The sequence below is a fragment of the Sciurus carolinensis genome, chromosome 1, assembly GCF_902686445.1.
Source record: "Sciurus carolinensis chromosome 1, mSciCar1.2, whole genome shotgun sequence".
NCBI classification, from domain to species: domain Eukaryota; kingdom Metazoa; phylum Chordata; class Mammalia; order Rodentia; family Sciuridae; genus Sciurus; species Sciurus carolinensis.
The window spans coordinates 16,429,379-16,455,306 of NC_062213.1; the positions used below are offsets into that span (position 1 = coordinate 16,429,379).

At 39.3% G+C, this 25,928-nt stretch overlaps 2 protein-coding genes across 7 annotated transcripts in view; one reads left to right on the forward strand and one right to left on the reverse strand.

Annotated features, from left to right (window-relative positions):
• The window catches only part of Nsmce2 (NSE2 (MMS21) homolog, SMC5-SMC6 complex SUMO ligase), a 234,385-nt gene extending 213,525 nt beyond the window's left edge, over positions 1–20,860 (reverse strand). For 5 of the 6 annotated variants that reach the window (XM_047553526.1, XM_047553509.1, XM_047553501.1 and 2 more), the window contains exons 1-2: positions 20,677–20,832; positions 11,562–11,732 (exon numbers count right to left, since the gene is read on the reverse strand). In XM_047553526.1, the coding sequence (XP_047409482.1) occupies positions 11,562–11,718 (157 nt within the window). In that variant the 5' untranslated portion in view covers positions 11,719–11,732; positions 20,677–20,832. Of the gene's footprint in view, positions 1–11,561; positions 11,733–20,676 lie in introns of all 6 variants that reach the window. The other variant, XM_047553516.1, reaches the window with a different exon arrangement.
• Positions 20,849–25,928, forward strand: part of Washc5 (WASH complex subunit 5) — a 61,201-nt gene continuing 56,121 nt past the window's right edge. Inside the window, exon 1 of the mRNA XM_047553483.1 lies at positions 20,849–21,019. The gene's annotated coding sequence lies outside the window, so the exon portion shown is untranslated. The remainder of the gene's footprint in view (positions 21,020–25,928) is intronic.

Below are 25,928 nucleotides of genomic sequence, written 5' to 3' on the forward strand. Positions count from 1 at the left end.
CTCCAAACTTGGTTCATAACTCCCACCCACAGAGAGAAAGCCAGTGCCTGAGGCAGCACCCAGGGACAAGCAAATTAACATTTCCAAGGTCAACTGCTGACAGGCTTAATTGTTTACAGCAACTAGAGTATGCTGGCTGCTGAAGATGAGGCCTAACCTCTTGCCTGACTTACTCAATACCATAAGAAACTAATTTACCACATCAGTTACAAAATATGAAAGTGCTGTAAATGTGGATTCAAATTAACATATGACATTTCATACAGATGCAAATATTAACAGGATCCCCCAGAATCTCATCATTTTTCATTTTAAGCTAGCTAAACCATTTTGGGAAAAACCTACAATACCAACCACATCAGTGGTAGAGATGTGACAATTCCAAAAGAAAGCAATAGATAATCTCATTTTACCAAGTGGCTTGATTTGAATACTCATCAAAACTGCTAAAAAGTTGCAAACTAATTGACTTGGCTTCCCCTACAATCTCTTGACTTTCTCTGATAGTGTCAAAGAAAAGTAAAATAACCTACGCACGTGCAATTGTGCATGTAGCTATTAAGCACAGGAAATGTACCTGGTCAGGGTTCAGATACATTGCAGGATTTTGGTTTTCATAATTACCCCCCCAAAAGAATGTCAAAATAACTCATTAATCACTTTTATATTGGTTACATGTTGAAATATTTTAGATATACTAAGTTTAAAAAAAATCACTAAAATTAATTTCTTCTTGCCTTTTGTAATAAGGACAGTAGAAACTTTTTAATTACACATATGGTTAACATTTTTATTGAACAGCACTTCTATATATATAATGCTTTCCATTTATATGTAATACAAATAGATAATTTCATTTGTAAAGCACAAAAAGAAGAGGGAGAAAGAATAGGTCTACATAGTAAAATAATAATTTCCAGAAAATTAAATTGGTTTCCACTGTTAACGGTCAATCTAACCTTGTGCTTTACCACAAGACATAAAATTTTGTCTTTACAAAAGAAACCTAATGTTTCAAAAATGACCTAAAGTCTATTCTACTTCTGCCATGAGTAGTCATCTTTGCTTAGCATTAAGCCAGTCTCAGTTCTTCCCAATGTTTGAAGATATAATACACAGTGCTAGTCCATTTCTCAAATCTGACTGGGTAACTCCAATTTTTTTTCTGTAGTAGTCATTTTCATACCCTGTTGGGTAACTGAAACCAAACCCAAGCCTCTACTCCAAAGATAAAAAGCAGAACCAATAAAAAAGATTACCTCCAAGAGTCTAGAAAAACCCAGATGGTACTCAGATACCACACATACTGTTTTAAAAACCAAAAAGTGACTCATTAGTATTTCAAAGAGTGACATCCTAATGTGAATGGGAGGACCAGCAAGCACTTATTTCCACACTCGCCATCATGTGGAGAAACCATGCCAATGTTCAGACCTTTACAGTCACTGGAAGAAAGAAAATCTGGAGGTGCTGGAACAGCTGGAAATGTATGGAGTAAGACTCCACAGTAAGGGGGCGGGGCGGGGGGGGTGTGGAGCAGCAGCCAAAGCTTCTCAACAGCTCTTAAAAAAGAAACTACTCAACCTTCTGGCTAAGGAAGCCAAAAGGAAAGGAAAGCACACTTCACACTTCTCAATATTCTAACACTGTCTCAAACAAAAATGGCCCACTGATGGGACAAAAGAACAAGACATTTATGTGAACAATACGTATAAGCCTTTTTAAAGTGATTTAAAATGTACACAAAAACAAAATCAAGATTCATCAACTTAGAATAAATACTATTTGTACTTATAATTCATAAGAGATGTATATTTCTGTTTTGTAACAGGACCCATATCAATCCCTGGTAAATAAAACAGAATAACTTTAGATAACAAAGCCAACAGAGATGACAGGTAACAGTAATCATTCTGGATAAGACGATCTTGAAAGTTCGTAATCTTAAAAGTCCTACAGTTCCTCTGGTCTAGGAGAATCCAAATGTTTTACTTTTTTACATACGAGCAATAATTCAGGCTCCAAACTACTAAATTTCAATAATTTAGCGACTGTATCTTTAACCTAATCCTCAACTCTGCAATGGTCATTAAGACCAATGAGTAACCATAAGAAGGGTTCTGATGCCATCTAGCGGCATGTTTCCTACCAAATGAGACACAAGGAAAAAGGTTCTCAAGCTTGGTCCCTGGACCAACGGCTTCAGCATCACCTGGGAATCTGCTAGAAATGCAAACTCCTGGACTTCCAGACCCACTGAAACTCTTGAGGTAGGTAGGGTCCAGAAATCTACATTTTAATCAGACCTATAAGTGATTCCGAGGCACCCTCAAGTTTAAAAAACGCTGACTGAGACCATCCTTATATAAAAATTAAGTGCAAAAAAACTGTACAAAAATATTGTCTTCAAAAAATAGGTTTATATATTAACAAGAGTTCGTTTTCTAATTTTGGAAAGCAATTTATGTTTCTACATCTGGATCAAAATATTTTTTATTCAAGGAACAGTCTTAAAAGATATCTACTACCACATTTATATCTGGATCTACACCTGATCAGCATCAAATGAGTCCCAACCTCTGAATGTATCCAGTGAGCACGGAGGTGTTTCTCCTTAGAAGACCCATTCAAAAGGGAGACCAGATACATTAATCAAAAATCAAAAGAAACAAAAACAAAATACACACAAAACATACACAATAAACAAAAATGTTTAAATGCAAAATGCCCCCATGAAACAAAGAGAACACATGAATTCACATCAGGATATGGGCTATTACTGAATCTTAAGAGGCAGATGTGCCCACCTAGGAACATGTGAAAAGCCAATGAGGTCAAGTATTTTTAAAATTAAGGGTCATCTACCCTAATGACAACAGACACTAGGCAAGTCCACTGTATACTTCTGCTCTTTACAACTGTGTTAAAAAGTCATCAAGTGAAGAGCAGATCTGATGAAGTCTTGCTACACTGTTTCTTTCCCATTTAGGTATTAGAGGAAAACTTGGTTATCTTAAATAGGAACTTAAAACAACCAGGGTTCAGTAAAACAAGTCACATAATGTATTCATATGTTTGTATTGCTTTAAATTCATCTTTATATTATGCCATTCTCTGGTGAGGATGGGGGAGGACTGAATTTTTGTTAAGTACATGTTTCTTCACAATTAAAGAGTTACTTGCTTAAAATTTAGAAACTGTATCAGGAGATACATCCCCAGCATGGCCATTGACCCCTGGTCATAATTAAGCACCAGTCCTTACTCTGTGGCTCAAACTATGAAGCACTTAGAAGAAAAAAAAAAAATCAACTCCAAAAAGCTAGCCTTGCAAACCAAAGACTCAAATATGACAGGTAACATAGACATTACCATGGATGACATAAGCATATAAAGGAATTTCAAATACTTACTCTATTCATTGGTATCTATTTTTGTTCTTTCAAAATATAAACTTAGACAAACCCACATACATAGAGAAGTATTTAATTCTAACACTGCAGAAGTTACTCAGAGTTGGGTGAGTTTCTTTCATTTTTTATTTTTGAAACATCCCTCTACACACAAGTGAGTTAGTGAAAATAAGTCACAGAAAGATGGGTCAGGTAAAATATATGAGAATAATTTTTTTAAACAAAAGAAAAAAAATCTCCTTGTAAGTATCATTGCACAGAGGATCTGTTATGCAGTGTATGGGCCCATATGTATATGGCTTTGCCTGTTCAATGTTCCCTCATTAATTAGCTCTGTGATCTTGGTCCAAAAATTAACTTTTTGAGTTTTAAGTTTTCTCATTTGTAAAATGCTATTAATAGTACAAACTTCATATAATTGCAATAAGTAGTAGAGAAAATGCACCAAACAATGCCTGGGACATCACTAACAACTGTCAAGGATTACTGTCATCAGAAAGGAAAGATCCTGGAGCTGGAGTAGGAAGAACTGGGTCCAAATTCAAATCCCTGTCTATAGTTTGGAGGGAGGATAAGAAAGTTTACCTTTTTCAGTAAACAGCATGGGCCTGTCATAGACTATAACAACTACCTTTTCTTCCCTTACTGCACCACTTCGTAAATGGTTGCATCAGGAGGCATGCCCCAGGTCAAGACTAAACAATTTAATACTAACATCTCACACATATTTCCAAGACAAAAACCAATGTACATGCAATGTCAATAGTGGAGAAAGAGAATGACCCTGAAGCTCCTCCAATCTACAGGCTTTCTAACCTTCAGAAATTTTTGCCAAACATATTTCTAATAAATGCAAATCTGCTCCAGTGTGAGATAGTTCCAGTGATGTGCTGTTAATTCCAACTCTCCCTTTGTCAGGGAGCTGATTGGTGATGTCTGCCCATTTCCACAGGTGAGGTCAGTACTCCTCCTACCATAGCTTCTAGATCCCAACACTCAAATTCCTTAATTCCTTGACTTGACTGATTTGCTCAATACACATTACAGAGAACTTAAAACTTACAGAGTGCAGTGCCAACATCTGAGAGTAGGGGCCCATGGATGACTATACAAGGATCTTACCTACCCTCAAGTACCTACAGTCCAGGTGGGGAATGCAACACATAAAGGAATATGAAAACAAGGGGAACCTCTGAAAATCAGGAAAAGTCTTAATTGCCAGTAGGCAGAAAATAAATTTTTAACCAAATTTAATTAATATGTGCCTATTTATGTAGGTACATATGTGTACATCAGAGTTTCTCAACCTCAACACTATTTACACTGTAGGCTGATAGTTCCTGGTTGTGCTGGAGCTACCCTAGCTAGGCATTGCAGGATGCTTGGTAGCATCTCCACACCTGCAGGCCAGAAGAGGGCAGCAGCACACACATGCCACATCCCCAAGCTGTGACAAACAAAATGTCTCAACATGCCAAAGGACCCCAGGAGGACAAAATGGTCCATCTGTGTGTGTGTGTGTGTGTGTGTGTGTGTGTGTGTTATATATATAGCTATGCATTTGTGGTTACGGGTGTAGTATATGTATGATCCATGGATATGAAGGTGTTCATATGAATAGCCAAGACAATCAGAGGAAATCTTAGGTTTTAAACATATTAATCCATTTCCTGATTATGTATCAGGTACATGCAGGTGGCAGGGGTACCTGACAGAAAGTTCTGCTATCAGATTAGGTATGTGGCTCAGAGGTAGAGCATTTGCTTAGCATGCATAAGGACCTAGGATCCACCCCCAGCACCACTGGATGTGTGTGTGTGGGGTGGGGATGAAACATTCCTGTTGCCATGGGGCTTACATTCAGGACAGAGACAAGCAATAACTAAAATTCATAAACCAATTACACAGTATGTTAGAGGGTGAGGTAATATAAGTAGCTGGAATAAAAATAAAGCAGGAAAGGAGGTTAGAGCTGAGAGGAGTGGGAAGAGGGACAAGTTCTAATTCTTAATTCCAAGGATTTAAACATGACAGGCAAAAAACACTTTACCCAGATTTTCAGACCATGTATTTACAGGTAATTTCTTGAGCATACAATCTGAAAACGAGTCCAAATCTCATCAGATTTAATCTTAATAATGGAGGGAATTTGCTTATTTTGGTTTAAAAACAAAGGGAGGAGAACCCTATCAAAGTGAGAGCAGAACAGTCATGTCACTGTCACTAGCTCACTCCTCTGCTCTCTGCCCAATCCAGTTGGTGAACCTCACATTTGTCCTGTACCTGGCTTATTTCACTTAATGTGACATTCTCTAGGTTCATCCATGTTGTTGCAAATGACAGGATTACCTTTTTTTAAAGGCTGAAGTGTCGTCTATTGGGTGTGTGTGTGTGCTTGTCTATCACATTCTCTTTATCCATTCATCCACTGGTGGATGAGTTCAGATGTCCCTTCAATACACTGATTCCATTTGCTTTGGATACATACCTAGTGGTAGCTTGCTGGATCATATGGGTAGTTCTATTTTTAACTTTTTAAAGAATGTCCATTCTATTTTCCATAATGGCTGTGCTAACTTACATTCCCATCAATAATATAGTTCAAGGGCTCCTTTCCCTGCACAATCTGGTATATAAACTGCCTCTACACTTTAAGCATTAGAGATAGTACAATTAAGTATATAGTTTCAATAGTTCTCATTTAACTTTTAATAATTTTTATGCTTTTTTATTTTTTTTATCCCTCCCCCCTTTATATTGGATTAGTCTCTGTATATCAGAGAAAATATTTGACCTTTGACTTTTTGGGACTTAGCATGATAGTATTCAATTCCATCCATCCATTTACCAGCAAATGCCATAAAGTCATTCTTATTTATAGCTAAGTAATATTCCATTGTGTGTGTGTGTGTATATATATATATATATACACACACATGCACACTACATTTTCAATTTCAATATCCTCCTTAATCATTCACTGTTGAGGGGCATCTAGGTTGGCTCCATTGCTTATCTAGAAGAGGGGAACAGGTACAACAGTGACCCACAGCAAACACAGGGGCATTTCAGAGCCTGCATCCTTAATTCCTGCAACATTAGAATCACCCAACTCACAACACTGTACCCTTTGAGAATATAAACAACCTAATGATAACTTGATCATATAAATAATTCCTTAATTTGAATAATTGTTAACTCAATAGTCAACATTGTACCTCCAACCCATTTAAAATTTTTCATCTAATGATTTTTATAATATTTTGCTTTTATAATTGACTCCAGTAATCAAAGTGATATAAGAAACACAAAAACTGACTACTAATGGTTATTGTTATTTTTATTACCATTGTGGCCGCCATCACTATTAGAACCACCTACTTCTAATTACTGCTTTTATTCAATAACATAATTATTAAATAAAGTACAGGGGCAAGGCCAAAGGGATTTAACAAGAGCCTAATAAAAAGGAACAGTTCTCTAGATGGAGAAATGTACTACAATAGAGTGAAAATTCGCATCATGAGTCTTCCTAAGAAAATAAGCCTTGAAAACATAAGGTGGGTTGTGCTGGTCTATCAATCAAATAATTAAGTAAGTACTTTTCAGGATATTTTTAATGTAAAAGCAAAATGACTACTCCTTTTTCCTAAAATAACGTAATGCATGATAGGGCGATGGATGATCACAAGTTTCTGGGGTTTTTTTCTAACTTACAAATTTTTAGATTTAAGACCATCAGGAGTAAAACCAGAATATCACCTCCAAAGCACCCAGACCCCCAACTATTCTCTCAACTAAATGCTTAACATTTGCAAATGTGAGAGGTCAGCTATGCTTGAGGACACAAACGTCCATGACCGTTTCACTCTGATGCTCCTTCATAACTTACCAGCATTAACTCTGAAGTAACCAACCACCATAAAATGAGAACTGTGCTTCCTGGCTGGGTGGGGACTAAAGCGAGAACAAAAGGAAACGGATCTAAAAGGTGGTGAATACAAATTTTCAATACATGAAAAAACAGTATATATACATAAATGTACACGTTTTTCTCCTCCCAATCAATTCGTTGTATCAATTCCATCATCAGGACTGCAAATGGCTGCATGGAGCTAGTAGAGGGGACAGTGGGATGAGATAAGGTCAGCCAACAGGTACTAGGTCACAGTTAGGGGGAATGGTTCTGGTGTTCTACTACACAGGAGGATGACTATTATGTAATATGGAATCATCTATAACATAGAGCTAATATACCATATTTTTTCAAAAGAGGCTAGAAAGATTTTGAATGTTAGTACCACAAGGAAATGACAAATGTCTAAAGAGATAGATATGTTTACCATGACCAGAACGTTACACAATGTATTCACGTATATAAACATGGTACCCCAAAAGTATGCACAATTTTTACGTGTCAATTAAAAAAGACAATGGGACAATGGGACATGTCAAATATTAATTTTTGCTATAAAAATTTGAGGTTTTATACTTTTATTTTTTATATAATTTGGCCAAAAGAAACTCAATTAATTTACACAATTGGTTATGATTTGATTTCTTGGCAATTGTATTGTTCACTTGGAAATTCTCATGAAGAAGAAAAGCACATCAACAAATTATTTGGAAATATAATGATATTTTCTTCAGTTTTAAGAAAATGTTTTAAATAGACAAATCATGCTTTATGACATTTAATGATATTAAACCAAGATTCATTAATTTGTTAAACACTGCTTTCCTAACAAGCTCTTGTTGAACCAACCCAGTGAGGAGCGCCGTAGGCTTGCACTCTGCAGAGAATTTCTGTCATCTACCTCCTGCTTGTAAGCATTCAAACTCAGTTTCATAAGCCAGTGGTTCTCAGAGTATGATCCCTAGGATCCTTTCAGGGAGTCCATAGGTCAAAACTATTTTCATAATAATATTAAGATGTCATGTGTTTAGTTTTTTTGTCTGGTTTTATTTTACCATCCTGGACATTTGTACTGATGGCACAAAAGCAGCTGTGAGAAAAACTACTTAGCATAAACCAGATTGTACTAGTGTAAGTCACTGTCTTCCCCACCATGCCCTGGTGGTAAAACAGATGCCAATTTCACTTAAGAATGTCCTTAATAAACTAGTACAACTTATTAAGTTTACTAAATCTCAATCATAACCTTAAAGAGCATATCTTTTAATATTTTGTGATGAAACAGGAAGTGTGTGTAAAACAATTCTGCTACATATCAAAGAAAGAGGTCTGTCTCAGGAGAAAGGCTTGGAAACTGCCTAGGTTGGAAGCTGGACTAGCTGCTTTTTCCTCCATACCCTTTTGAATCGGAAGAATAACTGATAGGCAATTACGATCACAGACACTTGGGTATCTGGTATTGAAAATGAATAAAGTGAGCCTGTAACTTCAGAGACAAATAATAATATTTGTTACTAATGAGAATTTTAAAGAAAAAACCAGAATTCTGAAGAATTTATGTTCACACGCATAAGCCTGAGAACTTATGACTTTTTGATGAGATCAGTGGTCACATTAATTATTTGTAGGCTTGTAACATCTTCAGTTTTCCCATTGTTCTTCATTTTATTACATCCCATTAAGATGGTGAGCTCTATGAAGGGAGGAACTACTTAATACTTACTTGTGTCCTCTCAAGACCTAGAACTCAATTATACAAAGAACACTAATTGGATAAATATTCATTGACTATCCTGTTATTCTGACTGCTGGTATTAATTAAAATATTTATATGTGTATTTATATGAGCCTCTGTTATGTATGCATATATATATTGAGTTCACAAGTATTCTATGTTCCTGGTGACTCTGCATCTCTCAAAGTTCTTTAGCTCAATTTTCTCCGTAACTTACTTAAAATTTGCCTTAAATTAGCTTTTCTTGGTAAATGAAAACTGTTGCTACAACAGTGTTGCTACAACACTGATCCAAATAATCCAAACAAGTAATTCATTTTTTAAATAAATATTTAATGACAATGGCTCTAAAGCAGGGGTTGACAATGTATGGCCTGTGAGCCAAATCCAGCCCACTGGCTGTTTTTGTAAATAAAGTTTTATTGGACTACAGCCATTCCCATTCATTTACGTACTATCTATGGTGGCTCTGGCACTACAACAGCAGAACTGCAAGAGTTTTTGAGACTACATGGCCCACAATACTTTGAAAATATTTCCTATACAGTTCTTCATAGAGTAACTGCAGACCCTTGCAGGAGCACACAAACTGTTTAAAAAATTGTGCTTATTTTTGTTTTTAAGTTATACAAAGTATATTGTATTTTATATCCAAATATACTTATTTAAAATCAAATAAAACAAATATAGAACTCTGTAGCTAAAATGCTCATGCATTTTCAATGCAAATCCTGAAAAAACGAATACAATTCCCAAAGGCTATATGTCCTAGTTCTTTCTGATGGCTTAAGATGTTATTAGGACTTTTATCCAGGCCTACCTACCAAAGCCAAATATCCATTACCACCAAATCAGAACAAGCAGAATTAAAACTTTTAAAGGCCACACACCAAAAAGATGGTGACTTCTGCTGCTAGCCATAAGTGAATACCTGGCATGGAACTAGTCCTCTGCCATGAACAACTGCTTTCACAAAGTGGGACAACAGCTAAATGGAACTGTAATTACTGCAAATGGGGAGACAATTGAGACCTGGAGAGTTTATTTGAATGAACAGTTTGTGGCCCTGCTTTTAAAGCCAGTTCAAACCATATTCATTCATTTTTATAAAAAAAAAAATTCATGGTTTTAACAACCATATGCACAATGTCCTTGGGAAGAGGCAGATATAGACAGAGATGATAGAATTAGCTCATACAGATGCTAAACAGTTATTATAAATAGACTTCACATATTCAAGAATGCAGAAGAAAACATGAGCATGATGAAAACAGAAATGGAAAACAGGGAAAAGAGATTTCATTTAATTCTTTATTATGTCTTCAACAACTGAAAAAATACACTATCTAAAATTAAAAATCCACTGGATAGAATTAACAGATTAGACACGACCGAAGACAAGACAAATGAACCTGAAGATACAGCAACAGAAACTAATCAAATTGAGGGACCAGGGATGTAGCTCAGTGGTACAGTATTTGCCTGGCACGCATAAGGCCCTAGATTCAATCCCCAGCATCAGACCACAAAAAGAAAACAAACAATTCAAACTGAAACCACAGAGGATAAAGACTGGGAAAAACAAACAAACTAAGGCCCACTGATTTATAGGACAATATCAAATAGCCTAACAGATACATTACTGGAATCACAGGAATAAGTCCTTGAAGAAATAGTAGCAGAAAGGTTCCCAAAATTTGATGTAACTGATAAGTCCACAGATCCACAAACTCAAAGAATATTAGACAAGATAAACAAGGACCATCACACCAAGGCACATCACCAATTGCTAAAAACCAGTGAGTGGCATTAAGAACAAAACAAAAAGGTTATGTACTCTCCTCTATATGTCATATAAAATAAACAACTCTAATTCAAAGAAAGTAGGCAACATATTTCTAGATTTTCTAATTGAAAAAAAAAATGTGGGTAAGGTCATCAAAGTTGAACTTTCATTTTGTAGAGACCTTCCTTCACTGGTATCCCTAGCATTAGCTTAGTCCATCTGCTAGATAATCAAGAACAAACAATCTGGAAAAGAATAGTATCACAACACAATTACAGGTCTTATAGTTCACAAGTGCCACATACTTTGGGAACTGCATGCCCCCCAATGTCAGAGATTTTCATGTCTTTGACCATCTATTTCTAATGTAGTCTCTCTAATGAAGCACAACCACATGAATACACAGGAACGAGTCAGTGCAGTTCACCCTCAGTGCACTGGCATGTGATGTGCAGAACAAGGCATGAAACAGGTGCATAGAGGGATTAAATGACTGTCCCAAGAATATTCAAAAGACATCCTTAGAGTAATGCTACACACAGTGTTGCCTCAAAGTAGACATAAAACAAATACACTTTAAGGGCTGGGGATTTAGCTCATTAGCAGAGCGCTTGCTTAGCACATGCAAGGCACTGGGACCAGTTCTCAGCACCATGAAAAAAAAAAAAAAAAAAAGAAAGAAAGAAAGAAATGAGCTTTAAATTTTACTTACTCTGAGTTTCCACAAGATCCAAAGCCACACTAGATGCTGTGTCCATTCCAGAGCTGATACAGGATTGGAAGGTTTTTAAGGAAGAGAGAGCAGACTCTACACCACTGAAGGATATGAAACCAGTTGAACCTGAACTTGAACTGGAACGCCCTGGCATCTTGGAATTATTACCTAAATTTTAAACACAGTAACAAGAGTCGTATGTCAGAAAAATAACCATATATGAAAACAGAACAGTTGTAAACAATCATATGACTACATTTAATGTCCATATGCCTACACTTTTATCTACATTCAGTGTCCCCTGAGAGGACACCAGAGCATTCATGCCATCATGTGGGCCACCAAACACAGATGCCACAATACAGGAGGAAAGTAACTGTCTTCATTTTTTAAAGCAGGTAGAATACCCTCTTCCAAAAGATTCTTTGATTCTCTGAAGAATTCAATAACAGCCTAAAATACAAAAATAAGATGATCTGTAATGCATTTTTCTACAAAAATAATAATAATATTAAAAGACTAATAAAGCAGAATTTTGAAAATCTGTAATTTTTAACTTATCTGAATACATGCACTTTGAATTCTGAAAACTATAAAAATTACCTGAGAGCTCCTCCAAGCTCAAGACTTATAAACTTGGGAGACACCAGTTTCAGTAAAAGCAAAATTTCTTTGTAGATGTCAGATTCAGTTATTATCTTCATATTAAACACCCCAAACTCTAATTTCAACCACCAACTCTTTAAGCTTGGACTTCTTTATGTAAAAGGTGCCTACAAAAAGACACCTTTGCTTAATTCAGAAACTATGTGAAATCCAATTCACTGAAACCAACTAGAAAAGTAGAATCCACACAGGCTTAATAGGCTGGGAGGGCTGGCTGTTTCTAAGGCTATGGTAACAGAAAGACATTTTCCCAGAATCAGATAGACACAACATGAATTCAGACTATGCAATTTTACTACTGTGTGACCACAGCAGACTGAACACCCCAGAAGAGGAATGGGAAGGAGTAACCATGGCATGGACTAGCATCCAGACCTGCCCTTCCTTTCTTAGTAGAGAGCTGTGCTCCATCTCTGGCGTTCCTCCTCTCCACAACTACTATCTTTACCTCACACTTGCACTACTACTGCAGTTTCTCAGTTATTTCCTTCTGAATTAGGTTCATTCACTCATTTCCACAAATAGGTATTGAGGGCCTTACCATGTCCATCTTTAAACTCATTCTAAAACACAGGGTATAGCGACACATAAAATGCTGAATTTTATTTCTGAGGCTTTTGTTTAGTGCAAACATCCACAATACACCTCAACAATTCAAACAATACACAATACAACTAACAATTCAAACAATTCAATAAATATTTAATATAAGTACTTCCTTAAGTGCATGGCACTTTTAGCATGGGAATGTCCAAGTTTTCAAGATGAGTGCTCTGAAGACTCATTTTCAAGCACCATTTTGTTTCTTTTCCTTCAGTGGAAACCTACCATAGGCCAGGCACTATTCTAGACCCTAGAAATACTCTTGTCCCCAGAGCTTGCAGTTGAGCAAGGGAGGGAGACAGACAGAGAAAGAAACAAACACAGAATGAAAGAAGAGAAAGCAAGCAAGCAGTGTGGAAGTTACTGCAAAGTGGAGGCACCAGTGATGCTTGACTTTGCCTCAGGAGATCAAAGACAGCCAGACTACTGATCTTACGGGCTCAGGGAAGAATTTAATGGATGGAGAGAAGATGGTTCAAGGAGAAGAAAAGCAATACAGGAATAAAGAGCAAAGACGGGTGCAGAATATACAACTCCCTACAACTATTTGAATTTTTCTGATTACAGAAAAATAATGCCCTTTTATGACTCCTCTCTCTCCACAAATTTCCAACTCTTCCTCCTCCATCTTCACTATTTCCTATTTCACTGAGGAAACACAAACAGAAGAGATGTTTCACAAGTTCCCACCGCTTGCCTCTGGCAACCTCTGCCTTCCTTCTTGTTAACAGGAATAAACCATGCCTGCTCCTCAGTGAGCCAGCCCCATTGCTTATCCACTAGATCCTTCCCTGCTCTACATGCTGTCCCAGGAATTCTCCTAGCTCTCCTGATTGCCTACAGCAAACAAATGAACTGTTAGTTCTCCTGTCTTAAAGAAACATCCTCCCACTTTCCCTCACCTTCCCCCACGGTCACTGCCCCCATTTCTCTACTCACTCTCACAGTTAAACCCCTTCTCAGATTTTTCTCTGTCTCCAAACCCTCTCCTCTCATTTCTCTCTTGAGCCCACTCCTACCAGGCTTCCACCCCTACCATGTGACTTCAACTGCTCTCACAATGGTCACTGCTATAGTAGTGACTTTTGACCTATCAGTCAATAGCATACTTTGATACCCATCAGTCAACAGCACTGGACACAGTTAATCATCCCTCTTTCCTGGTAGACTTTCTGACCTGCTTCCTGTGTTGCTCTTCCTACCCACCAGCTGGTTCTCATTCTCTGATGGTTCCTCTGCATCTACCTGAGCTCCATATGATGGAAGGCTTCAGGATTCAGAATTTAGTCTCTTGTTCTTCTCCATCTATCTCAAAATCAAGTACAAGCCTGCCTCAGGGTCATGTTTGTTTCCTCTGCCGTGATACCTGTCCCCTAAATAATTACATGGCCACCTTCCTCACTACCCTAAGGTCTCCCTTCAAATGCTGCCACATCAGTAACGCCTTCCCTGAATGCCTTATGCAAAACAGCAAGCGCTCCCCATCTCCATCAGATTCCAGGTCATTCCCTCTTCTTCTTCCCCAGTTTAATCTTTCTTCACAAGAGGTTACTACCAAACCACATTCTTTTGTTTATCATGTTTATTGTATCTAGTCCCCAATTAGACTACAAGTTCCTTAGGGACAAAGACTTTCTGTTGTGTTCACTGCTTTATTTCAAGCACCTAAAATGAGTGGCACAAGTAGCCATTCAGTAAAGTTATGGTGAAACACCACCTAAAAACACCACCTAAAAACAGTGTGCCTCTCCCTCCCAAATCCTAATGCTGGTGTGCCCAGGGTTTAGTAGGCTGGTCACCTCTCTTCTCCATCCTCTCCCATCCACCCAGGGCTCCCAGTCAGTCCCATTCCATGTGTACTATCAACAAGAACACTGAACACCCAACACCTCCCTTTCCACTTCCTGACCCGCTCTCAAACCATCTCCTTTTGTAGCAAGTTCTATCTTATGAAAGAACACTTCTTGAATCAAAAACCTTGGTCATATTGAGCCTTCTCTCATATCTAAAATCAAACCCTTCAAAACTTTGTCAGCTCTCAGGCTAGGGTTGTGGCTCAGTAGTAGTAGAGCACTTGCCTAGCATGTGTGAAGCATTGGGTTCGATTCTCAGTACCACATATAAATAAGTAAATAAAATAAAGATCCAGGGCTGGGAGATAGCTCAGTTGGTACAGTGCTCGCCTTGCAAGCACAAGGCCCTGGGTTTGATCCCCAGCACCACAAAAAAATAAAATAAAAATAATAAAAAAATAAAGATCCAACAAAAACTAATAAAAATATATATTTTAAAAATGTTGTCAGCTCTCTGTTCAAAATATCTCTAGAATCCAAGCACTCTAATTCTCCTGTTACCACCTGATTCAAGCCACTATTTCTTGACTAAATTACTCCATCTTTTTGTTGGTGTGATCAAAATACCTGAAAAGAACAGGTTAAGGAAGGAAAAGTTTACTTTGGGCTTATGGTTTCAAAGGTTCAGTACTGGATCAGCCAAATCCATTGCTCCAAGTCCAAAGCAAGGCAGAATATCATGGAAAACTGATGTGGCAAAGGAAAGCTGCTCAGATCCTAGCAGCCAGGAAGCAGAGGAAGACAGCACAAGGAGCTGTGGACAAGAACTAATCCCCAAGGGTATTCCCCCTGTGACCCATTTCCTCCAGCCATACCCCATCCAGTACAGTGGTACTTCCACTGATGCAGGTACAGCTCTTGGAATCTGATCATTTCCTCTCTGAACATCCAAACCAGAACAGCCTCCAACCTGTTCTACCTGATCCCAACCTTGTCTTTTCTACCCAACTCTCAACACAACAGCCAGAATGAAGATTTGAAAATGTACATAAAATCGTGTGGCTTCCCTGTTCAAATTCCTCTCCCCACTTCCTGATGCATACCAAGTGATACCCAAAGGCTTTACACCAACAGTGGTTCCCCAAACAGTCCCTAACCAAGGAGTATAACATCGCCTTTGAACCTGATAGAAATGCAGATTCTCAGGCCCTAACAACCTGTGTTTGACAAGCCTTCTATGTAAATCTAACTGTGCTACACCTAGGCTTCAGTGTTAGTACATTAGAATCACCTGATAGGGCTGCTGAAACCCTGATTGCCAGGCCTCAACCTCGCAATTTCCAATTCAGTAGGTATGGGAAGGGCCCAAGATCTGTACTTCCTGCAGTAATGCAGATGTTGCTGACCCAAGAATCACACTTTGAAACCACTGCTCTATAGCATCTGGCCATTGCTAGTCCTCTAATAACTCAGGCATGCTTCCACCTCAGCGTCTTTGCACTTCCTCACAAGAGAGACAGGAATGCTAACAATGAAGACAGGCAATAAAAAGAATGAAGATTGGTCTTAACTCGCTGTTGTACATAATAAAATTTGGCATTATGAGCTGAGTATCCAAAGACTTCCATAAAACCAAAGCCTTTCCAAGCAAGACAGAACATATATTTCATGTAACCATAACTACTCAATATTCTGGAATAAATACAACCCATTTCTGCCATAACCCTTCGATACAAGTTTGGAAGAGAACACGTGCCATATTAGCAGAATAAACCAAGTACTATGAATTCAAAAGAGAAAGAGATTTCAAAAATCCTGTATACTATGAGGTTCAAAAAAGAAAATGACCACAGGAATAAGTGAGGGAAGACATGGTCTTCAAGGAAAGGAAGGCAGTTAAACAGGATTAGGATTTGGGAAGGTCTAAGTTATCCACAGAGAACATCGGAAGTGAAGGAAAGAGTGTAATGAAAATGGTCATGAGGTAGGAAATTATGGGGTGAGCCCCCTTCACCCAGCACACAGGGACAAAGAGAAGAGGGAAAAAAATGAACTTCATTCTTTGGCAGAATAGTATAGGGCAGGATAAAGAATAATCCACTTGAGTCTGAGTGTCATCAAATGACACTTTTAGTTTTATGTATTTTTAAAACTTTACCTTAAAAATCAAGACATGAAGCAAACATGGCAAATGTTAATAGATGCTAAAACCTGAGGATCAAAAAAGGTTTCCGATTATGTTATCTTCTAGGGTTTTAAAAGTCACACCAAAAGAGAGAAAACATAAATATAAATTAAAAATCCAAAGGTGAAACACATGCATTTTGGTGAAAGAGGGTGCTTATTTACAATCCCCACTTTATTGCCCCTAACAAATTGGATTTTTTTTTGCAATATAAATAAAAATGTATCTGATAACATGTGAAAATACAAATCTTTAAAATCAGATTCAAAACAAATTAAATTAAAGGGAAAGCCAAGTATATGAGAGAGAATGCAGCCATGCAGGCTCTAGGATTCTACCTGGCACTACGCTTGTAACACAAATTTAGCTGTGAATTTCCAGACAGTCAAAACAAAAGTGAAGGTTACTTCTCCCATGAAGAAAAAAAGTATACTAGGAACACAGGAAAAATAAAGCTTTCCACAGCAACTAAGGCAGTATCATATGAGACAAGGCATTATCATATGAGATGAGAAGAGTTATGTTTAAAACTTTTTCAATAATATCCTTACAATAAATGCAATAGCAAACTTCCTAGGACTGTTTCATAAGACTATTCCTCAGAGTAGGCTAAAGGCAGGACACTTGTGACAGATATCAGCTAAGTGCCCACCAAAGTAATTTCTTCTTCAATCTGGTCAAACAGCTACCTATGCACTACACTTCACAGTTTTCCTTGCACTTAGGTGTGGCCTATGATTGTACTCAAGGCAATGAAATAATAGCTGTTTCCAGGCCCACTCCATAAAAGTCTTTCTGTATGCCTTCTTGAAATACACACTCTCTTGTTTGGTAGATGATGGGTTAGTGCCCTTATAAGAAGAGACCCTCCAGGAAAATGAGAGAGAGAGAGAGAAATCCTAGGGGTTCTCTTCTCTATCATGTGAAGACACAGCAAGAAGGCATCCACCTGCAAGCAAGAAAGAAAGTACTGACCTGAATCCAACCACTAGCTAGCATCCAGATCTTGAACTGCAAGCCTCTGGAACTATGAGAAATAAATTTCTGTAGTTTAGGTCACCTAGTCTATGGTATTTGTTATAATTGTCTGAATTAAGACATAACTTATACATAAGGATTAATGCATCCAGGATAAACAGAAAGCTACCACACAGTAGCTATCCTTTATTATTTGTTTGAATAGGAAACGCATAATACTCCAGTGAAACTTCACTCCTTTGGAGAACTGAGGAAAACTAGTCATGACCTTCAGTTATTTGGACTGAGAAGCAAAGAGAATGAATGGAACAGAAAGATGGAGTGGACATACTTTTTTCAATTCTTCCCAATAAGTAAAACTAAATTTGTAGACCAGAGGCAATCCTTTCTTTCCCTGACTCAAACACCTTCTCTGACATGATTTTGTAGTCATTCTATTTTGTGAACACTACTGTCTTCCATGATGTTCACAGTGCTTCACAAATAGCAAGAGCTAAGAAAACATTCCCTAAATGAATCAATCAACTATCTGCCTCAGTCAGACCCTAATCTCTCTTTCATTCTCTCCTTCATATACACTGTTCATAATTCCAGTTCTAGAAGTTGTTCATCCTGCTTCCACCATGAGAATACTCTCCCCTCTTCGCTTCTTAATCTGCCCCAGTCTTACCCATATGCTAAGGTCTGAATGCTTGTGCTCCCCTGACCAAAAGGAATATATTCAAAATCTTATGCCAAGGTTGGTATTAGAAGGCTGGGCTTTGGGGAGGTGATTAGATCCACCCTTCTGAATGGGATTAGTGGTAGTGTCCACTACCAGCAAGAACCCAGCAAGTACGTACCACCTACAAACCAGAAAATAAGGCCTCACCAGACACTGAGTCTAATAGCCCCCTGATATTGGAATTCTCAACCTCTAAAATTGTAAGCCTCTAAAATTGTTTATCAACTACCCAGTTTAAGATATTTTGTTACAGAAGCTGAATTGACTCAGACACCTTCACACATTCACTCTCTGATATGATTATAACTTTTTGCAGTCACTTTGCCCGTCCCCCAGGGTACATTTAGCAACATCTGGAGACATTTTTGGTTATTGTACTGGAGGGCAGTACTAACATCTAGTGGGCAGAGGTCAGGGAGGGTGCTAAACACCCTAGAATGCACAGAACAGTCAGTCATTAAAAAGAATCATCTGTCCCCAAATGTCCATAATGCATTGGTTTAAATCAACCTCTTGGTTCTTTCCCCAGGTAAAGCAATCTTTACATTCCCCTGGAGACCTATGATTTCCAAGACAGTTTACAAAAAAGGTATGTGTTTCCTGAGGTCTTCCTTTGCATGCTATTTTGCCTCCTCTGACAGGCCTGGAATATTCTTCATATTCTTTGATTATTATTATTATTCAATAATAACTCAGCTCTCTGCCTTTAGCCACATGCACACTTATATTTTCCTCCCAAAATGTTCTCTTCCCAGCACTGTTCCCACCATTCTTCCTTGGATTGTCCAATTCCCTTGTAATGGAGTGCCAACATTATCTGGCCTCTGGAATCCCTTTCCTGCACCTTACCCCTGTATCTGGGGTTCTTATCAAGCTATCAGTTCTAAGGGAAGAATCAGAAACTCTACTTCTGTCACAAGACCATCTGTGATTCTCCATCTTGAATGCAGCTGCACACCTCAACCTGAAATAATCTATCCCTTCTTTGAATATCCACTGCTCCCTTTTAAGGCACATGTATTTTTCTTTGCATCATAGTTGTATACGCTTTATAACCTTGATAAACTGAAAAAAATTTAAATATTAAAAGTACACATAAAATTTTACCATCTTAACCACTTTCAGTTGTACAGTCCAGTAATGTTAAGTACATTCACACTGTTATATAACCAATCTCCAGAACTCTTTTCATCTCACTAAACTGAAACTTTACAACTATTAAACAACACCCATTTCCTGGCCTTCCAGCCCCTGGAAACCACATTCTACTTTCTGACTCTGACCTTGACTACCTTCTGTACTTCATATACATGGAATCACATAATATTTGATTATATATTCTAACATATGATTCCAGTTATTAATGGAAAAATAAAAATGCTTCTCTACTCTTTCCTCTTCTCACCTGACTGTATAGCCACCATAGGCTCTGAGTAAACACTTTGAAGACAATGTGCTGGCCTCCTTTAAGTCCCTGGTAGTCTGTGTCTCCTTTTTCAGCCTGCCAAGAAACATCTTTCTCTGTGAAGCCTTCTCTTATCCATGCAGTTGCTTGTTTCCTCTCTCATGCAACCACCATCCCTAGTACACACACGTACACACACACTTCTATTCTAAAACTCATCACAGCCATTTGCTCACGTCTGTGGTTCCTTCATCCTGGGAGTTCCCTACTGACATAGTCTAGAAGATGTTAAACAGCTCCTCATACAAAATAGGTGATCAATAAAGATTTGTTGATAGGAAAACAACAGTAACACCACCATTTCTAGGTCATCTACAGTGTGCCATAAACGGTGCCCTGGTGCTTGGCTCTCGCTACCGCTAATCCTCACAGCCATCTACAGAAGCCAAAAGGAAACTGAGACCCCGAAACTTTTATTTGAACCAAGGGCTCCTGGCCCTGCTTTCAAAGCCAGTTCAAACCAGATTAATTCCTGGTCCGTCGGTCTGTCGGTCTGTCTCCCTCTCTCCCCGACACACAGCGCGGAAGGATGGAGGGACGGCATCTCCAGCCGGGGTCCGCGCCGGCCGCCTCCGGATGTGAGAAGGGCCAGGACCGCAGCCCGGCGGGCCGGCCCGGGGCAGGTCCCTGCGGAGCGCCCAGAGGGAGGCGACAACTCCCGCCATGATAGCCACCGCCATCCCCCGCTCCCGCCTCACCTGGCTGCTCCGCCTATCTCGATCTGCTGCGCCCAAAGTCCGCACGCCGGGACCCCAACTCCGCTCCGCAACCCCTCAGCCCGTCGCCGCAACGGCCAGCGCGGGCTCCTGCGTCATCAGCCGTCGCCCGCGAGAGGGTCACGTGATGCCCCGCCCAGTTCCCAGTCTCTTCGGTCATGTGACGGCCTGGGGAGGCAGGGGCGGAAGCCGGGGTCCGGCCACTTCAAGATCTGGGGCCGCGGGCAGGAAGGGACCCTTGCGGAGCCGGAGGGTGGAAGCGGGCTGCGGACCCCGCGCGCGACCGCCGGCCCTGCGCGTGCGCGGCTGCGCGGGCAGCTGACAGGTGAGTCGGGCGGGGCGCGCGCCCTCCTTTCAAGTCCCACGTCCCTCCCCGGCCCCGGTGGGCCGCGCCGCCGAGTGGCTTGTGTCGCGTAGCGTGCTGTCTGGACGGGGACCCCAGGGCTGGGGCTGGGAACTGCAGTCCAGCTCTTCCGCTCCACTTGGAAAGGATTGTGCACACTGCTTTGGCGCTCTGGGAGCGACAGCTGCCAGAAGCGTGCCGCTGCTTGACCCGCATCTGCTCCTTGCAAGTGTCCGGAAGCAATGCTGTACGGATGTTCCTGTTCCTCCAGAAAACTAAGTGATTAGTGAGGGCTTTTACATGGGTCCTATTTTGAATTCTAGTTCTCTCATGGGCTCTGACTTTGGGAAAGTCTTTGCCCCTGTCTTGCTCCCGAATTTCCTCACCTGTAACATAGTGGAGCCAAAGTCCTTTATATTTCGAATAAAATGTTCCCTAGCTCCTGATTCCTCTATGGTTGCCCAAGAAAAATAGCTAAATAAATTACACAGAGCCAGGAATGGAACCCGGTCTTGAAGTGCATGGAGCTCCCTCCAATGTAGGTGACTAGGGTGGGGACAGCGGTGAGGGAGACATGTTTACTGCCTCTGCCCACAACTGGGGACACCTTCCCTAGTTGTCCTTCACCTGTCTTTCTTAGGATTCATAATCGGGCTAGAGTGATCAGGCTCATTTCAGAACTTTCCTGGAAGATAATTGCCTCTCATAGTTACCTTGTCCAATAACCATTATATTTTGTTCTTGATAATAGATTTGTGGAGACCAGTGCTTCCTTATTTTTGAAACTGAGGTTTTGTGAAAGAATAAAATTAGACTTATCTTTTTTTTTTTTTTTTTTTTTTTCCTTTGAGTAGGCTCAATGGTGCTTTGCCCAGGACAATTTAATTGGCTTAAGAAATTTTTGTTCTGTATTTATTTGGTGTGTGATGCTGTCATGCTTCATTCTTGAAAGCATGGTATCTTTCCCCAAGTGAAATCCTAGTTCCATTCCAAATTCTTAGAAATGAAGTTATGACCACTTTATAACTTGTAAAATAATAATAAGGACAATGACTGAGATCTTGGTTTCTATTCTATGCCAGTAAGAAAATAGTAATATTTTCTATTAATATTTTCTATTTCTAGTAATAGTAAGACCTGTATTGAAAGGACTGGTCTTTATACATTTTCTTCATCTCTTGCACCAAGACAAACTTTGAAAGAAATTATCTGATACAACTTCTCCTACAATGTTTATTTAGAACTCCTTCTAGAGTAATTTTTTAAGACTCACTAAGACTTATAAACCCTTCTACCTACTTCATGGTTCATTGTAACATGATTATACATCTGATGATGATTTTTTTCATTCTGTTCTTCAGGGCCAGTCTTTCATCCAGTGGTGGGATTATTCACCAAATACACTAGCTAAATAATATTCATGCAAGTTGTGGAAGTTCTCTTTGTTACATGGAAAATATAACTAGTTCAAGTTAGGAGTTTAGGAACACAATAATGTAACTTACATGTAATAAAGTAACTAAGTGATTTCTTACAATTAATCTGGTTTTAACTTGAGTCTTCAAGTTTTTCACAAGAAATGCTTGCATTATAGAGATAGAAAATTCAGTCATTCTACATGAGGAGAGGCAGATGACGATGAGTTCATTTCACTGGAGGGATATTAAATGTAAGCCATATTTTGATTTTACATTAAAAATTTAACACATTTATTTTATAGAATTTTATCTAAGGCAATCAGCCTAGGTAATACGGATCTATAACACTTGTTTTTCTATTGCCAAATACATTTAATTCTTATACTCTCCTTACAGTATACCTCTTTTAAAGGTATCTACAGTGTGATTCTTGAGTGAAGGTCTAAGGATTAAAATAAGAGATTGACACACAAGTCTTACTGTGTCATAATCTCAGGCCTGAGCTTTCTTGAATGTGTCATACTGAGCATGCAGGTGCTGAGTATATCTTTCTGACTGTTGGGAGAGCTGTGGAAGAGGGTGGGTAATGTTGCTTTGTTTAGCAGTTTTCTCCAGGTCCCCATTATCTGCCCTACCGTAGTATCCAAAATCTGTCAGCAGTTATAACTTGGCCTTGTCTTCATAAATCTAGTGTTTCATCCTGCATAGACCTCCTAGGTTAGTTTGATCTTCAGAGGAACTCACAAGGTGACTATTTCACCCGTTGTCCATTATTTTCACCTTTTTCCTCTCTCATTTCCCAAGCTAGACCACATCAGTGCATGAAATTCAGCCTTTTAGCACTGTGGTTTAGCAAGCAGGCATCACAGAGAAAACTAAAAGGACTTGTTAATAATTTATGCCTTAATGTGTGTTAAAAGAGAGCATTCTAGACAGCTGTTGTGACTTCTTGGCAATGCTTGCTCTCAGACTCAATCTGGTCCACCTGCACTGATCTCTGTTTCTGTCCCTTGCTCACTCGACTCCACATCAGCCACCTTGCTGTTCCCTAAGCACATGTAGCACATTTCTGACCTGGGGCCTTTGCACTTGTTTTAACCTCTGTGTGGAATGTCCTGCTGGATCAGATCATTACCTTTTGCTGCACAGCTAACTACCTCACAACCTAGTGGCTTAGGATGATAAACATTTATGAACTCACAGCTTCTGTGATCAAGAATTAGGAGTATGGCCAAGCCAACTGGGTGCCTTTGCTCAAGGGCTCTTGAGAGTTTGCAGTTAATCTGTGAGTATGGCTATAGTCTTATCTGCAGGCTCCACTTTGGGTTGCGGGGGATCCACTTTTAAGCTCGCTTATGTGGTTGTTTACAAGCTTTGGTTACCTGTGACATCAGCCCCTCCACAGGCTCTCTCACTTGCTGTGATCACTTGCTTCCCCTGAACTAGCAGACTAGAGAGGGTACCCACACCAGACATGGTGACACATACCTGTCCCATGTACTCAAAGACGGAGGCAGGAGGATCCTTTGAGCCCACAAGTTCAAGACCAGCCTGGTTAACATGGGGAGACCCAATCTTAAAAATTAACCAGAGCTTTTATAATCTAATCTCAGAGATGGTATCTTCCACTGCTATCATGTTCTGTTCTTTAGGAAGGAGTCAGTAAGTCAGCCCACACTCAAGGACGGGCCTACCTAGCACATGAGTACCAGGAGGCAGGTCTTCAGGAACCAACTTAGAAGCTGTGGGTCATATCCAGATACCCTCACTGCTTACTCTCCTCCTGATCTCTGCTCAGATATCCTATCAGAGAGGCCTTCCCGGACTTTCCATGTAAACTAGCCCTTGCTCCATCCTGTTACCACACTTTTCTTCACAACTCTTATGACAGCCTAATTACATACAGTTATTCATCATCTCTTTCCCACTGCCATGAGTACGTAGGCAGCATGATAACAGGGACTTAGTTTTGTTTTCACTGGTGTATCCTCAGATCCTAAAGCAATGCTTGGCACATAGTAGTTACTGGGTAAATATTTGTTGAATGAATGAATTTGTATCACTAAGAATGCTTTCACCAGATAACCCAAAACCCAATGAACAGTAGGTTAACCACAAAGCAATGCACTGAATAAGGATTACAAATATGTACAGATGTGTAATTTAACAGTTAATCATCAGTTCAGTAACATCAGTAAGAACCAAGATTCTGTCCTTCCACACCACAGTCTGCAGGTTTTTGGATTTTTCTTCTTAGGCTTGTCACCTCTTGGTCTCAGCTACTGCAACTCCAGGCATCATAGAGTCACTGGACCACATCAATGGCAAGAAGTGGGAGAATAACCAGAGCAAAGAGAGATCTTTTTTCATATCCCCTCCCTTTTGTAGCAGGAGATAAAAAATATTTTCCAGATTCCCCACCGTAGACAAATCTTATGGGTCAAAACTGCATTGCATGTCTAGAGCTGTCTTCAGGGGAGACAGGAAAGTCAGAATCTGACCCCTTTTCCTCCACAGAATAAAAGAAGGCTGATGGGAAATGCTGTTAAGGAGCCAACAAATAGTGGATGCCACAACATCCCAGGAAAGTAAGACATTTCCAAATGTTGATTCGATGATAGAGACTTCGGAAAGGAAAAAAGAAAACGTCTAAGGATTACACACCCAGTTCTAGGTCATAGATGACCACAGTAGGTAGCTCACAATGAGTGAACTTGAAATTCATGTGACGAGCTCCAAGGAGCATTTTTGCTGTGGCTGCAGAGGAAGCCTTCTGCACTGTCAACAGTCTTTCTACGTCCTGATTCTATATACAGGGAATTCCTCCTATTTTACCATTCATTGTTTGAGCCCTTATCATTAGAAGGACCAAAAGTGAAAGTAAAAGTTGGCATTGACAAAATTTTAATGAACCGACTACTTCTAAACCTATTCTTCTTTCAAGAGGTCCAAAAGTCTTTATCAAGTTGAACTCTTCCTTTAGTCAGTTTCCCTAATTGTTCATTTTGATGCAGCGTAGTATCTATGCAAAGCAAAAGATGAATGTTGGGAAAGACACAGACTTTCCTGAAACTGAAAAGCGCTGTGGGCTTCCTGGAAGTTGACAGATGATGACTCAGCTAAGTTAAGTGAGAGAAGGGCAACAGAGGTGATGGCACCGTACAAGGATGCCTCAGAAGATGAGGACTGGAAAAGGAACTGGGAGAGGTGGCCATTGGTAAAATGACATGCACCTTGAAAATTGCCATTTTTAACCCATTAAGTCCCAAGTTTTCAGTTCTGCAAATATCGCAACAAAATGGACACAGTTGTATTAAAATAGGTTGAAGATTATAATCTTGAGCTCATATAGCCTTTATATGTATTTTCATATGTATTATGAAATGCATTTATATGTGTATGTGTTTCAAATGTTCTAATAGTTCATCTATTCCTTTTCTCAAAAGAATATAACTCTAAAACACATTTCTTTC